This window comes from Pseudoliparis swirei, chromosome 8, assembly GCF_029220125.1.
Source record: "Pseudoliparis swirei isolate HS2019 ecotype Mariana Trench chromosome 8, NWPU_hadal_v1, whole genome shotgun sequence".
NCBI classification, from domain to species: domain Eukaryota; kingdom Metazoa; phylum Chordata; class Actinopteri; order Perciformes; family Liparidae; genus Pseudoliparis; species Pseudoliparis swirei.
In genome coordinates this window covers 11691013-11704950 of record NC_079395.1, presented here as the reverse complement: position 1 = coordinate 11704950, position 13938 = coordinate 11691013, and the positions used below count along the sequence as shown (strand labels likewise).

At 40.4% G+C, this 13938-nt stretch overlaps 3 protein-coding genes across 3 annotated transcripts; 1 reads left to right on the top strand and 2 right to left on the bottom strand.

Annotated features, from left to right (window-relative positions):
- Nucleotides 1-261: 261 nt before the first annotated feature.
- LOC130197655 (DET1- and DDB1-associated protein 1-like) lies at nt 262-3271 on the bottom strand. Its single transcript, XM_056420443.1, has 5 exons — nt 2982-3271; nt 2706-2786; nt 2528-2579; nt 2183-2244; nt 262-2078 (listed from the first exon to the last, which is right to left on the bottom strand). The coding sequence occupies exons 1-5, from the start codon at nt 2988-2990 to the stop codon at nt 1977-1979; spliced, it is 306 nt and encodes a 101-aa protein (XP_056276418.1). The 5' UTR covers nt 2991-3271; the 3' UTR covers nt 262-1976.
- Nucleotides 3272-4296: 1025 nt separating this feature from the next.
- Nucleotides 4297-5442, bottom strand: mrpl34 (mitochondrial ribosomal protein L34). Its single transcript, XM_056420442.1, has 2 exons — nt 5334-5442; nt 4297-4870 (listed from the first exon to the last, which is right to left on the bottom strand). The coding sequence occupies exons 1-2, from the start codon at nt 5387-5389 to the stop codon at nt 4552-4554; spliced, it is 375 nt and encodes a 124-aa protein (XP_056276417.1). The 5' UTR covers nt 5390-5442; the 3' UTR covers nt 4297-4551.
- Nucleotides 5443-7436: 1994 nt separating this feature from the next.
- LOC130197647 (protein ABHD8-like) lies at nt 7437-13714 on the top strand. Its single transcript, XM_056420420.1, has 5 exons — nt 7437-7543; nt 9859-10685; nt 10799-10969; nt 11128-11344; nt 11459-13714. Exons 2-5 carry the CDS (start codon nt 9868-9870, stop codon nt 11657-11659), a joined length of 1407 nt encoding a protein of 468 aa, XP_056276395.1. The 5' UTR covers nt 7437-7543; nt 9859-9867; the 3' UTR covers nt 11660-13714.
- The last annotated feature ends 224 nt before the right edge of the window (nt 13715-13938 follow it).

The following is a 13938-nucleotide window of genomic DNA, read 5'->3' as shown; positions in this document are numbered from 1 at the left end:
TTGGCAGATAATTGGTCAAATGTAATTACTGGATAGGAGACATTCTCTGGGTTGATTATTGGAAAGAGGATGTGTAAACTAGCTTTTAAAAGGAAAATAACACTGACAAAAGAACAAATACAATCTTATATAAATATCCACCTACAAAGGACGGCTTCCCCAGAAGGGAATTTACAATTCGATGTTCGCAGCATTTACTCAACACCTCCAATACGCTGTTAGAAAGATGTTTTCTCCATTTCCACACAAAACACACTGCTGTTGACTTTAAGCCTTCACTGTGTCATAGTGTAATCTTTATAAGAACAAGCTCTGAGATTGACAGTACAGTTATACATGAACTCAAAGGCAAAGCATTTAACAATAACCACATTCCCAAATTAATTAGGTGATAGAATACAAACCGTTTGACACAAGAAGAGTTAGCGCACTCTTCTATAGAGTGCCAGGGAAATAAAATGCATGTTTCTGGTTTAAACTCATACATGAGGAACTTGTGTGTATTCTAATTACATAAGCAGCCAAACTGCACATTCACTCTGTAAATCTTCTGACCGCCAAAGGTAACAAAAGTACAAAAGTAAATTAATAGACTCAAATTTCCATCTTGCCAAACATTGAACATGCTGCAAACACAATTTGCATCAGATTAATCTTTATAGATTCACAAAACATGAGGTTTTTTCAAAGGTGAAAAGAAAATGAAGCAAAATCAACTGAACTGGCTTGCATCCCTCCAATATCAACAACAAATTGTCTAAACATGAAATACCAATATGGCTAAATCTGGTGAATACAACAATCAGTGAGTCATTGTCTTGTTACCTGATAAAAGGGTCAAAACAATCACAACATACATACTATCCAGATATACAGAACTGTACGATGAGCTCCAGCCACTCTGAGCGGTTTATTTTGTCCAGCTGTCAATCCAAACAAACATTTCCTCAATGTCAATATGCGAGTTACTGTGAACGGCACATGTATAACAAGGATCGACAGCGGTACTGATACATTTTAAATTGATTTCTATCTGCAGTCATCAGCTCATCCATAGACTATTGTGCAAATGTTGTAATTACAAAGATACACACACTGCTTATAACATGGTGATCTCAAACTACTGAGCATCAAACTTGGAACATGGCTACACAATCTGCATGTCTTACTGTAGAAAAACAGTTTGCATCCTCCAGTTTGACTATTGGCTTGAATATGTCTTCATAGACACGATAACATCCATTCAACTGGCTTGCAGTTCACTTCTTCACCTGAAACGACGATGTAAACCGAGGGGTTCACTCTAAGACATTAAAACACTTAATTCCATTTAAGGCCATAAATCATTAAAAGAAAGAGCAAACAGGAACATCTTTCAGCACCCGTCCATAACAAACACAATACCAGTAATCACATCAAAGATAAGCCAAAATAACATTGTATGGACTAGTCCTTATGCAATTCAAAACAAAATTATGGAGTCGGAGTAATAACAGATGGCATGCCACTTACGTAGACTTAGACTATGTGCATATCTCAGAGAAGCTATGAATAACTACAGCTGTAAACCCTCCCCAGAGGAGCTACATATGTAAAAGAAAACGGTGTGAGCTTAAGTGAAGGAAAAGCAATGAGGGAATGAGGAATCAGGAGGTAGGTGTTATTTTCAAACCACAAACACTGACATTTGAGGCAAAGGTGTCTTGGAACAAAAGAGAACACTGGGTGAAAGTAGTAAATAAACTGGGCAAAAATGATTTTGGTTGAAGAGGAATTCTGAAAAAAAAAGATTTTTTAAAAGATTAAGACAAATATTTTTTTTAAATTATTATCATGCTGCCTATGGTCTGCAAAGTATCAATCCCTGTGTGCTTCAGTGTCAAGGCCTGGATTTGCGAACATATATTCTGCATCTGTTTTTGCATTTAGTTTGAATTGGTCCGTCTCGGCTGGCTGTGCATCGGCAGCACGGCCGTTCACGAATCCTCATCCAGCTCCCGACTTTCTGTTCTGGCAATTTTCCGTGGAGGCGCCGTGTTCTCCCCTTCTCCTTGCTCCAGCTCCCGTTTAACTGAATTCTGATAACGGAAGAAAAAAAATATTTAAAACACACCCAGCCAAAAACATTTAATTAGTACCAACTTTCACCTAAATTACATGAACTATGTTTAAAAACCTTTACCTTTTTGTCCCACTGTTGATGAAGATATCGCAATAGGATGCTCGTCTTCTCTGTGACTATGACTGAGGAGAGAAAATGCAAACACTGATTATATCAATAGAGACAGGAAGTTAAAAAGGGTGAAGAAAATAAGAGTGTAGTTGAAATCAGATGATCCCTTAGACAATAAAACCTAAACAAGTTGAGTAATGACATGTCAACCTGGAACTAAAGGTGATTTCCTCTAATGGAAGCCAGAAAAACGTATGCAACTATATGTAGAACTAATATAGCGTTACTATGATTCATCAATTTAGCTAGAGCGTGGGCTGAAGTATAAGCATGTTCATAGGTCAATGCACTTACTCTGCTCTGATGGATATTCTCGTGTTGGAAGATACACAGATGGTCGACGGTTCTGAAACAAATAGTTCCATGTTGGTTAGATTGATCTCAGACAGAGGAATACAACCACGTGACAATAGTTTTATGAATGCAGAGACACTGACAACAGCATGTTTGGGAACAACAAAAGATGACTCACTGATGCTTTACATAGAGAGTCTGCGTGGAACCTGCTAAAGTTGCTTTTGTTGTAGACTGGTAGTCCTTTCAGGAAATTTGACTGCGAGTAGAACAGAAACATGTGAACAAAAACACTTCCTGTCTGTCCCTCACATGTCACGAGATAACGTGACAGACAGTGTTCACGGTGCGTCCTGCTCTCCACAACGCAGCAGGTCTATCGAGGCTACGAGAAGCCACTAGTTGCCATCTTAACGTAAACACCAAGAAAATAACCAACTGGAGTCAACGTTACCTTCTCCATGTCTGTTCGAGTCGCGCTCGTCGCTCGGTAACAGTGAAACGGAGCGGACGTGCCTTAGCTCGCCGAGGTAGCCACTGACGTTAAGCCGTGTTGTCTTTGTCGTGGCCAAGACACCGGTATGTTTACCCGCTCGACACCTCGTTGCGACTCCTATAACACCTCGACTATGGATGACGTCAATGTGATCGCATCACTTCCCTTCAATCAGCGGGTTACTTCCGCTCTGTGAACGGCAACTACACACAAAAAGAAATTGAACGTCCTTTCGAAGCTAACTTGCTACGAGTTCACAACTCCATCTTTGTTGTTTAGTCTGCTCGTGGGCGGTTACTTTACGAGATTCAACGCACCTCATTGGTCGAATAGTGGTAGATGCGTGCCGAGTCAGAAAAAGCAACGCGTTGATTGGCTAGAAAATGATTATGTAACAGACCAATCCCCCAATACGAGCGAGTGATAATGGCATGAAGATCAGATTTTTTTTTAACACAAGTACTTTCTACAATCTACACAGCATGTCCTCCATGTTCATGATGTATTTATCTCTCTACATGCTGTTGCTTCTCGCAGCTATGAGTTGAGCAGATGGACGAGTGTTTGAAAACAATACTGATTTAATAATAAAAGCTGAACAACTCTTATTATCAATATTTAACTGTTCATATACAATGCAGAATTTAGTATCTGGACATCAAGGATATATATACAACTTTGGGCAGTTAATTTTTTCTAATAATTGCATACCATAAACTGTAAAGTGTATGAGCTAAATCTGTAACTCAGTGGTATACTCATTATTTACATGTAATTTTCCTGAAGTACATAATTCTGTTAAAGTGAGAATTCAAGAGAATGTTAAATATTTTCATTACTGTGTCATTCCGGCATTTACAGATTATTATCACTTCCATTTCTATTCTTGTTTGATGTTTAGCTGTCGAATTTGCAACAATATTTTGTCTGGAAAATTAAATGTCTCTCTGATTGAAGAGGACCATAAGGACCCACTCTCTCAAAGACCTAGTTCCCCTCAGCAAGTAACTATTTCTGTATACTGACTTCAGTTGAAAAAAACCTACAATTGTGTCACTTAAAGTATAAATGGTAGAACTTTGTACTGAGGGAAATAGAAGAAAATGTTGTACATTGACTATTTCAAAAACAAATTCAAGTACATTTAACTTCTGCAGGGGTATTTTTGATTTGTTATTATTATTTACTCTGAGAACTACTAAGATTACCCTGATCTTTAAAAAACATATTTTGCATTTGAATATAATGTAACTTCACACGAGGAAAACAAATAATTCATACAACTGACATTTAATAATAATGATCACAACTTTATGGATACAAAATAAGTGGGAAGGCAAATGCAACTTGCTTGTTGAAGGTCAGTTTTTATCCTCCTACCCATTATTAGTATAGGAAAGCCAAACCAACCTACACCAGTATCACCATTTAACCCATCACACAACATTTAATGAGCACTCAGCAGTGGCAGAATTTCTGAACCAATGTCTGTTTTCTGAAAGTCTTGAAGGTTTTCAAACAAGGTCCTTCAGTGCGAGAGTGATTTCCGTCCTTTTAACATGCGGCGCAGAATCACTTCGATGCCACCTTGTGAGCTGAGCCTCTTGATCCAGCCATGGGTCCTCTTGCGTTTGATGTTCTTGGGCTGATACTCTGTGCCTCTCTTCTTCGTCCGCACCTGCTGGTATTGCCACGGAAGCTGTTGGAACACTCCTGAACCCTCAGCTTGTGAAGAAAGTGGCCCACATCTGGAAATGTGAGGTCCTGCAGCTGCTCTGGGCACAATCCAGTTGCTGAACAATCTAATGTGAGAATTGCCAGTTACTGCGAGGTCCCCTGCAAGGAAGCTGTTGACAGATCACAGACGTTATCAACAATATTATTCTTTAATATCAGCATGACGCCACAATTCAAATAAAATATAATTCATGCCTGGTGCGACTATGTATATGTGTAGTCTCCTGCACAGATCCCATGCCCCAGTGTCCATTATAGACACAATGATGACATGTACATGTAGCTTTACAGATATAAAACACATTTCCACTATCACGTTACAGATTAGTGATAATGTAACAATTGCAGAACATACTACACACATGCCATATTATGTTGATAGGAACTGTATTAGTTGTTACTAAGCTATAATCAAATTGGTTATCACCTAACTTAATATCCTTTCAAGTCTCCATGATTAAGTAGCTAGCCATGCAGCTAACGCACCCCCTAAGCTAGCTTGCTGGTGTTAGCATCGTAAACAAACATTGTCTTTGCTGTTCGACGAGCATGAAAATACACAAACTCTGGTACCTGCTGGCACTGCGGAGTCCACGCAGTCGGGAAAGAGACGACCGTATAATGTTCATCTTTATATGTATACAGTTGACACAGACATGGGGTGAATGTCATATGGCTGCCTTCTCTGTCCGAATATAAAACAAGATGATTGGCTCAGACCTTTCAGCCAATTGAATGCCTTGTTGCTGAAATTAGGGCGTTTTGATGCCCTGAGTAGCGTTTTTCAGGTTAAACTCTCGAGCAGTGTACCGATCAACACACATGTTTTACAAATACTACGGTTTATTGACCAGGACAAAACCTCTCCCTTTAACTGGCATGATTTGAGATTATAGTGTCTGCCAGATGGGGTGATACTACACGAGGTAAGTAATTGGATTTTTATAAAAGCTGATTGGACTCACTGCCTGAGAAGTTTTACTATGAATACAATTAACAAACCTGTTCAGAGCACCTTTGACTGGAACGATTCACAATACATCACGACAAGTGCAGTCATCACAAATCAGTGCAGCATAACCCTTTTATTCACTTCTATTAACTTTCAATGAGACTCACTCGATGAATGTCATAATGTAATCTTAAGCAGTGCACTTCTGCTCCTACATCACTAGTTTCTCCAACAAGTAAATCATAGTTTTTTTGCTTTTGTTTTCCCACTTTGAATGCCATTCTAGTATGTGCCATTAATCACTGAATCTCACAATAAAAGTAATGTGGACCAAAAACAGATTAAAGCTCTGATAGTGTTATACAATTTATAGCATATGTCTTAATGGGCCGAATAAACCTTCAAGTATTTCCTGTCCAGCACACCAGTGGCCATTCAAACACTACTCCAGTGTATCTCAGACGTATCACATCATGCATCGACCATACATCTGGATCTGGTCATTTGCATGGTGACAGCATTCCATTCATGCCTCTGTTTAAAAGATTATGTTTGGATATTTCAACAAACAATGAGCATGCTTATACAAAACAATTATATATTGTGTCGTTTTAGCATGCCATGTAGTATTCGTATCACTGGTATATATGTATATATATATATATATATATATATATATACATATGTACACATTTTATAACAAGTATAAGGTTGTATGAGGTTTTTTATATATGTATTGTCTTTTACCAATACAATCCAATTTAAAATTCAATATACAATGTATATTATGTAATGTAAAGTGTACTCGTCGCACATTGTGTGTTGCTGAGTCTGAATAAGGACTATGCCCTTTCTTTGCCTAATGTGTCTGTTGATGTGCAAGCACTATTTCCTATCTGCCATCTGGCGTGTTAATTAGCCTAATTGTTTTCCAGCCTGAGAAAGACTTGCCTTGTATTTATAAACATAACATAGTTGTCGTTTTTTACATCGATTACTAAACAACAACATACACCGTTGCTCAGGCTCTCCGCCCCACAAACGTCCCAGCTGGTCCCTCCGTGGCAGGCACAGGCCTGTCCCACTAGCCCATTGTGTTGACGTGAGTTCAAGGGGAACAGAAGGACGCAGCGCATCTTAACCCGAAAGGTTATTTCACCCTTCAGTGACGCAGTAACTGTCAGGACACGTTTTCAGGTGTCAGTTTATTTTGATGCAGTGAAGATGATTTGTACCCAGGTGTAGAACTTGACATATTGGATCACACATGCACACCTGGTCGTGGTCATGTGTTCGCTTTTGAAGATCATTAGCTGGACTATCATTTTATCGTTTCTGTCACACACATGATCGCAAACGCGCGCGCACGCACATAAACACACGCACGCATTTTGCTATTCTGGCAGCCTTGGCAACAAGGAAACAACCCTCTCTCATTGGCCCTCTCTCAGTGTTCGGCTGTTTTCTATTCGCCCTCCTCACTGTCACTCAGAAGCCAGCATGCCCGGAGACTGCTGCGGATACAAAGGCGGCAGCGCTGGGTCGGATCTGCGCAGTGGATGCTGATGGAGAAAAACATCGTTTGTTATCGTTATGAGTTTCCGATTGAGATGCAGTCGCCACACTCTAGTGGATTCATGCGTTCTCATCCATTCCAGCCCAGCCGTGTTCTGTGGTAGTCTCATGAGGCCAATAAGAAGCGTTTACTACTCTGCAGCATCTCTAGCAGACAGATTGTTCCACCAAATGCAACGTTTTCTCAGTTTTGTTTGGTCGCCCTTGTCTTTCGGTGCAGAATTCTAATCACCCTAAATCAGCAGTAATTCTGCAGGTAAGGAATTCATTTGTATTGCATGATGTTGTCTGTTTAGATAGTGTGTATGCACATAGTCATCAACATCAACAGCTGCACAACAATTGCATGCATTTGCTTTGTGACAGCAACAATAATAGACATATCCATAATTTGCATGCAGCGATTATTACTATCTTTAGCAGACTGCCACTGGATGTTTTATATTTGTGATGCGACAATAGGCATGCATTGATTGATCTGTATAGCCCACAAACAATACACAATGTTGTTTGGCAAATTATTGGCCGACGAATGCTGTTTCTGGCTTGATATTTATCGGCTTGATATATTTATATTATAGGCTTGTGGAACAAGTAATGCAAAAGGAAATTGATGCACTTGGCCTTTTAAATGAACATATGTGGTAATGAGCTATCTTTTGTGAATGTAGGCATTCAATGTGAAGATATTATGTCAGAGTGTGCCATTGACTGTGTGTTGTGGAGATGGACCAGCATACTGTGCACCAAATATGTGTTACTGTAAGACTTGGCAGACATATAAACCTACATATTCTGCAATGCAGACAAATACAAATCACATGGATGAGTAACCTTCAGCTTCTTTGACTTTATAGGGTTAGTGGATCTGAGAAACCGATGGATATCAGTCAGGAGGAGAATCCCTGTTTTAGATGACGGGGCAGTTTGTCAGTGCTCATGTAGTTTTGTGTTAATGAGGTGGCAGGGTCATCCAAACTGCTAAACATGGTCAGGTGACATCCTGTTATATTGTTAAAATACTTACCATTATCACAAGTGCCCACCATGTTCGACTTTCCTCAGTGGACAGTTTGTGCCTCATCATGTACCGCTCGTAGCTGATGTGGCGAGACTGATTAGTTCATAATAAAAGGACAGAATGGCTTCAAAATGTAATTATATGGATGGATAAATGGATTATAATGAGGACAAGATTCTCTTTGATGTTTGTGGAAAGACTGGCCTCTCAGTCAACATTCACTTGGTCCCAAAGTAAAACTCGATAGCACTTGTGTTCTGACCTTCAGACCAGCCTGCCACCAACCACAACACCACACACACGCGCACAGACACGCACACACAGACCCACACACAGACACATGCACACAGACACACACACACACACACACACACACACACACACACACAAACCTTCCTGTGCAGAGGGGCTCATGTAAACCAGCTCTATTTTCCCTTCTCTGTGTGCCAGACATTACATTGAAACCATCATTACAAGACTGTTGCTTTATGATGAGTATTTATTATCTGAAAAGGCCTAGATTGTATAGATTATTATTAATTGTATTTAGAGGGAAGACTGGAAACCATGATGTAAACTACATGTCTTAAGATAAGCGATGAGCAGTAATGTGAAATATGCCCTAGTAAGGTGCCATACCTGTGTTCTGTTTCCCTCTGTTTTCACCAGAAGACAACCTTAAACTCCCATAAATAATCCCCCTCTGTTTCCTTGAGATAACCAGTCAGTGTAGGTTATGTATGAAAAATGAAGAATAATGATGCTTTACTTGCACAACTGCCAAAATGCAGTTTAGCTGCGACAGGTCATGGGCAGAAAAATCAAAAATAGTTTTCCACTTATCTCCATTGGAAGGGGTATAGTTTGGAAAACTGCCATCATGCTGTTTGTTATGAGACATGCAGTTCACAGTCCATGCATGACTGATGTTCTCTATTCATATATATATAGATCCTGCTTCGGACCATGTGCAAAGGAGGGGTTATTAATAGCAAAGTAAAGTCAGCATGTTGATACCCCGTTGTTAATGACATTGAAACTGTAGTAGAGTGCCACCCATGTGAGTGTGTTAGTGGAGCTGTTGGAGCTGCACTGACACGGGCTATGGTAGTTGGAATCTGCAAAGCAGTGTTGAGTCCATTCATCTGAGACTGTCCTTGCTCTTAGTGTGTTTCATTTCACTCTACGCTGGCAATGACCTAATGAGAGGATAAAGAAGACCGGTTCATTGTAACTGTGTTGCTAGGAAACAGCTTGTGTCTAATTTTTGTAGGAACCAAGCTGGGACACAATTACTTCTTGTTGAGCTGTTGACATTCATAAACACTGCAACAGGAAATAAACCTGAAAACATGTTTATGCATATGTTTTAAATAGAAAATAAAAAATCAGTTGAGAAAAGCTCGAGGAGGGTAAGACGCTTTATACACATTGTCTATTTTTCTTTTTAGTCCTTTTCATAAACCTACATAATCTTTTTTTATATATCTCAGATGAAGCATGTGAATAATAATTTGCTTTGTTGTGTATGTGTGATGTTGTTTACGCAGGCAGGCATCATGCTGACCAGTATCACTGAAGGGATCCTATGTTGCCTGACTGGGAAGGTTGCCAGTCTGGTCTTGCCACTGGACTCAACAGAACCCTCTGATGGTTTCGAGTTTGTGGAGGTGAAACCTGGGCGAGTTCTGCGAGTGCGGCACATCATCCCTGAGCGTCAGCCAGTAGTAACCGAAGAGCAAGTTGCTGGCAAGGAAAAGAAGGATGGAGGTGGTCATGACGGCTCTCATGAGGATTATAGCGAGAGCGTTACGGGCAGCAGTGTCCACTGCAAGAGGAAGATCACCGTCTACCGCAACGGCCAGCTGGTGATTGAGAATCTCGGTGATGTTTTGCACTCTGAGATCCTGCAGTGTCAGAATGGGGATCTGGAGCCTTGCAGCACTGTAGAGGTGGAGCTGGCTGACTACAAAGAAATGCCCTCTTCTCCAGACCCCAACCCTGTTCCTCCTCGAGTTACTCCACCACTCGGCGACCAGAAACCCGCTCCACCTCCTCGCCGCCGCCGCCGCAAGCCCAAGCGTACGGTGCAAATCGACTCCAAGAGGGTGATCTCCAGCTGCAAAGGGACGCACTCGGACGTAGCGTTGTTCTTCGTGCACGGTGTGGGGGGTTCTCTGGACATTTGGAGCAGCCAACTAGACTTCTTCTCTCGGCTGGGCTATGAGGTCATCGCGCCCGACCTGGCGGGGCATGGAGCCAGCACTGCCCCACAGATTGCAGCAGCCTATACATTTTCGGCTATTGCAGAGGACCTTCGTGCCATCTTTAAGAGATATGCCCGTAAACGCAACATTCTCATCGGCCACTCATATGGGTGAGGATTTGTGGCATGCTTTTGTGAAAAATCATTCACTTTATCAATCCATCCAGTAGAGATTAATATGCTGCTGTTAACATACTCTTTCAATCTCATTGTATCTCTTACAGGGTGTCATTTTGCACCTTCCTGGCACACGAATATCCTGATCTGGTCCATAAGGTAGTGATGGTCAATGGAGGGGGTCCCACAGCTCTGGAGCCCAGCCTATGTTCCATCTTCCAGCTGCCATCATGTGTCCTTCACTGTCTGTCACCTTGTCTGGCCTGGAGCTTCCTCAAGTAAGATTTGCATTTGTGTGGTGCCAAAACTGGCACTAGAGACAAATGACACACCCCAGTAACTTCCCTCGTCACTGACAAAACCGCATTGCTTGTTTAATTTGAAAAATGACATAGAACAACCTAAAAATGAACTTGCTCTATTTCCTGACCTCCAGGGCTGGATTTGCCCGTCAGGGTGCCAAGGAAAAGCAGCTGTTGAAGCAGGGCAATGCCTTCAACGTGTCTCCTTTTGTCCTGCGAGCCATGATGAGCGGCCAGTACTGGCCTGAGGGGGATGAGGTCTACCATGCCGAGCTCACTGTGCCCATCCTTCTGGTTCATGGCATGTGTGACAAGTTTGTGCCCATGGATGAGGACCAGCGCATGGCAGAGGTGAAGTGCATCTTCATATGGGAATGAGTGCTGGTTTATCATGTGAATGTTCGTGTTTGCTCTGCAGTGTTACCTGTTGTAATGTTGTGCCTTTCATTGTGACTCCCTTTCTAGATCCTTCTGTTTGCATTCCTTAAAGTCATTGAGGAGGGAAGTCACATGGTCATGATGGAGTGCCCTGACACTGTCAACACACTCCTGCACGAGTTCTTTCTATGGGAGCCTGACATGTCCAGAAAAGACAGCATCAAGACGGACAAAGTTGTCAGTGACTCTCTCCGCACACTGAAAATCAATAAGTCTATGGACAAATAACCATTGAGGAGTCTAGTTTTATTCCCCAACCAAGCAGAAGGCCTTTTGTGGCTTGTGTTCTTTAGGCTGCTACCAGGCCGAGAGCTGTTATAAACAGGGCCACATCTTAAGGATGCAGACGGCCACTGGTGCTCCAAGATAAAGCAGGACTTAGGCAGAGTGCCGACAAGAGAACGATGGAACGAACATAAAGATGAGAGGAATGGATGCAAATACAGTCAGTTTCCGCTTCGCTTTTTGATACCAGTGGCAAAATGACACAATACCTGGAGGACTATGTCCATGACTATGTCCATGAAATGTATCTGACTACTGCAAGATGCAAAAAGGATCAAATCTATGAATTGATGTGTGAATTCCTTCTCTTTAAATAGTTTGTAAAGTACTGCAGAGCTTCTGTTCAACCTTTACAAACTGTTTATAACCGTATTGTTGTGCCAATTTCATATCTGCTTTCAGTGGAAAACTGGCAAAATGATCTGTTGTGAATTGAGGGATTACAGATCTGATTGCTGATTTGCCAGAATAATGAAGGACAGCGTATTGTAACGACTCAAGTGTTGATAATAATAGTTTATTATCAAATACTGATAGTGGGACATGAGTAAAAGACATTAAATATATATCGATGTACATGCAAAATGTAATTAATATTTTCACCACATGCATAGAAAAATTACGTCCTGAACAACAATATATATATATATATATATATATATAACTGCTCACCTGCAATCCAGACTTCTGTTTCATTTCAAACATGAAGACTCACAATCACGACTATTGTCAATAACATTTGGCTCATTTATTTCCAAATTACAACAATATATTTTCCATATATTAACCTCTAATATAAAATCTAAATCCAAAAAGCTATGTGTGTTAAGCACAATGTTACCAATTTATTAATTCACAGCTGCATGAAAATTAAGTAATATTTAATATAGATTCATGTGAACTGGTTGCAAAAACAGATGTAAACAAAGATAGATGCTAAAAGGTTCTCTTCCTTTATTCTACCAGCCATTTTTGCAATAGTACATAATATCCTAAGGATACAAAGTACCAAGGCCCTGTATGAGTTCTGAATATGAAAAGCTGAGAGGTTTGGGTCAAACAGTTGCAATATATTCTCATATTGAAAAGTTCCCAGTGTACATCTCATTAATCAAATGACTGTTCCTTTTAATGTGTAAGTGTTATTTTTGCCTTTATTCTGAAATAATAGCAACTGCCATGAATGCTTTAAGCTGCTGAGTGTGTTCACCCACTACTCCTCAGTCCTATCTATCTAGTATCAGACAGAAATAATGAGCTAAACAGAATGCTCACTAAAAGACATTGATTGATGGGTGGTGCGTTGTCTCACAGTGGGACAGTTATGTGTGAGTTAAAGGACAGTCTTATGCTCCCTGACAGTGTGCATCTATTGACTGGAGAGTTTATATTGTTACAAGAAGCAAAAGATGTAAATTGGTAGATTTGAGACTGGGATTTTCCAAAGCTCGAAAACAAATATGTATTGAGCCAAAGGAGAAAGTCCCCTGAACACAGGGACATTTGTACTGACCATGCTGGTCTGCTATATATGCATTTTGACAGGATGCTGATGCAACATGACTGGTCTTATGCAACTGGAACAAAATAGAGAGAAATAGAATAGAAATATACTGACTTGGCACTGACATCTCAAAAACATTCTATATTCTCTTTGGACTTTCCAAAAACCAACAAGTGCTGCTGATGCAATGTACTGTACGTCTATTTTGATGTGAAAGTTCAGTAAAACTGTGTGGACAACAGGGTGCACATATACTTCCTCTTATGCTAAAAGTGTGCATATACAAATTGTCAGTGCGCATATGTGCTATATCTTTTTGTGGTTCGCAAAAATGTGTTAATGTTATTGTTGCATTTACTCATGGGAATCATTATACTGTATGTGCACTGCCTGAATGTAGATGCATATAACATTATATGGCCTATCAATAAAGTTGGATTCAGTGTATGAATGTGCATTTCCTGGCATAAAATAAAACCGATGTTCCCAGTCTACATGTGATTTTGCTTGTTTTTCTTCAGTGGGTGTTGGATGTAACAGGATCAAAGTTATTTCAGAATTTCATTAATAAAGAGTATAGGCCTACAATAAATTGACCACAATATTATTTGCTTTCCAAATTATTTTTAATAAGTACAATGTAGTTGGCTATCCACATGGCAGTATACCTAATTTAATCAATTCCCCCAAACTATCATGTGAACGTTTCATCGCGTTC

Coding starts and splice junctions, on each gene's coding strand:
- LOC130197655 (XM_056420443.1), bottom strand. Junction 2,245..2,527: donor AGAATATCCATCAGAGCAGA/GTAAGTGCATTG, acceptor TTCTCTCCTCAG/TCATAGTCACAGAGAAGACG. Junction 2,079..2,182: donor ATCAACAGTGGGACAAAAAG/GTAAAGGTTTTT, acceptor TTCCGTTATCAG/AATTCAGTTAAACGGGAGCT.
- mrpl34 (XM_056420442.1), bottom strand. CDS start 5,389: ATGAACATTATACGGTCGTCTCTTTCCCGACTGCGTGGACTCCGCAGT. Junction 4,871..5,333: donor GGACTCCGCAGTGCCAGCAG/GTACCAGAGTTT, acceptor ATCTGTCAACAG/CTTCCTTGCAGGGGACCTCG.
- LOC130197647 (XM_056420420.1), top strand. CDS start 9,868: ATGCTGACCAGTATCACTGAAGGGATCCTATGTTGCCTGACTGGGAAG. Junction 10,970..11,127: donor CTGGCCTGGAGCTTCCTCAA/GTAAGATTTGCA, acceptor CCTGACCTCCAG/GGCTGGATTTGCCCGTCAGG. Junction 11,345..11,458: donor AGGACCAGCGCATGGCAGAG/GTGAAGTGCATC, acceptor CTCCCTTTCTAG/ATCCTTCTGTTTGCATTCCT.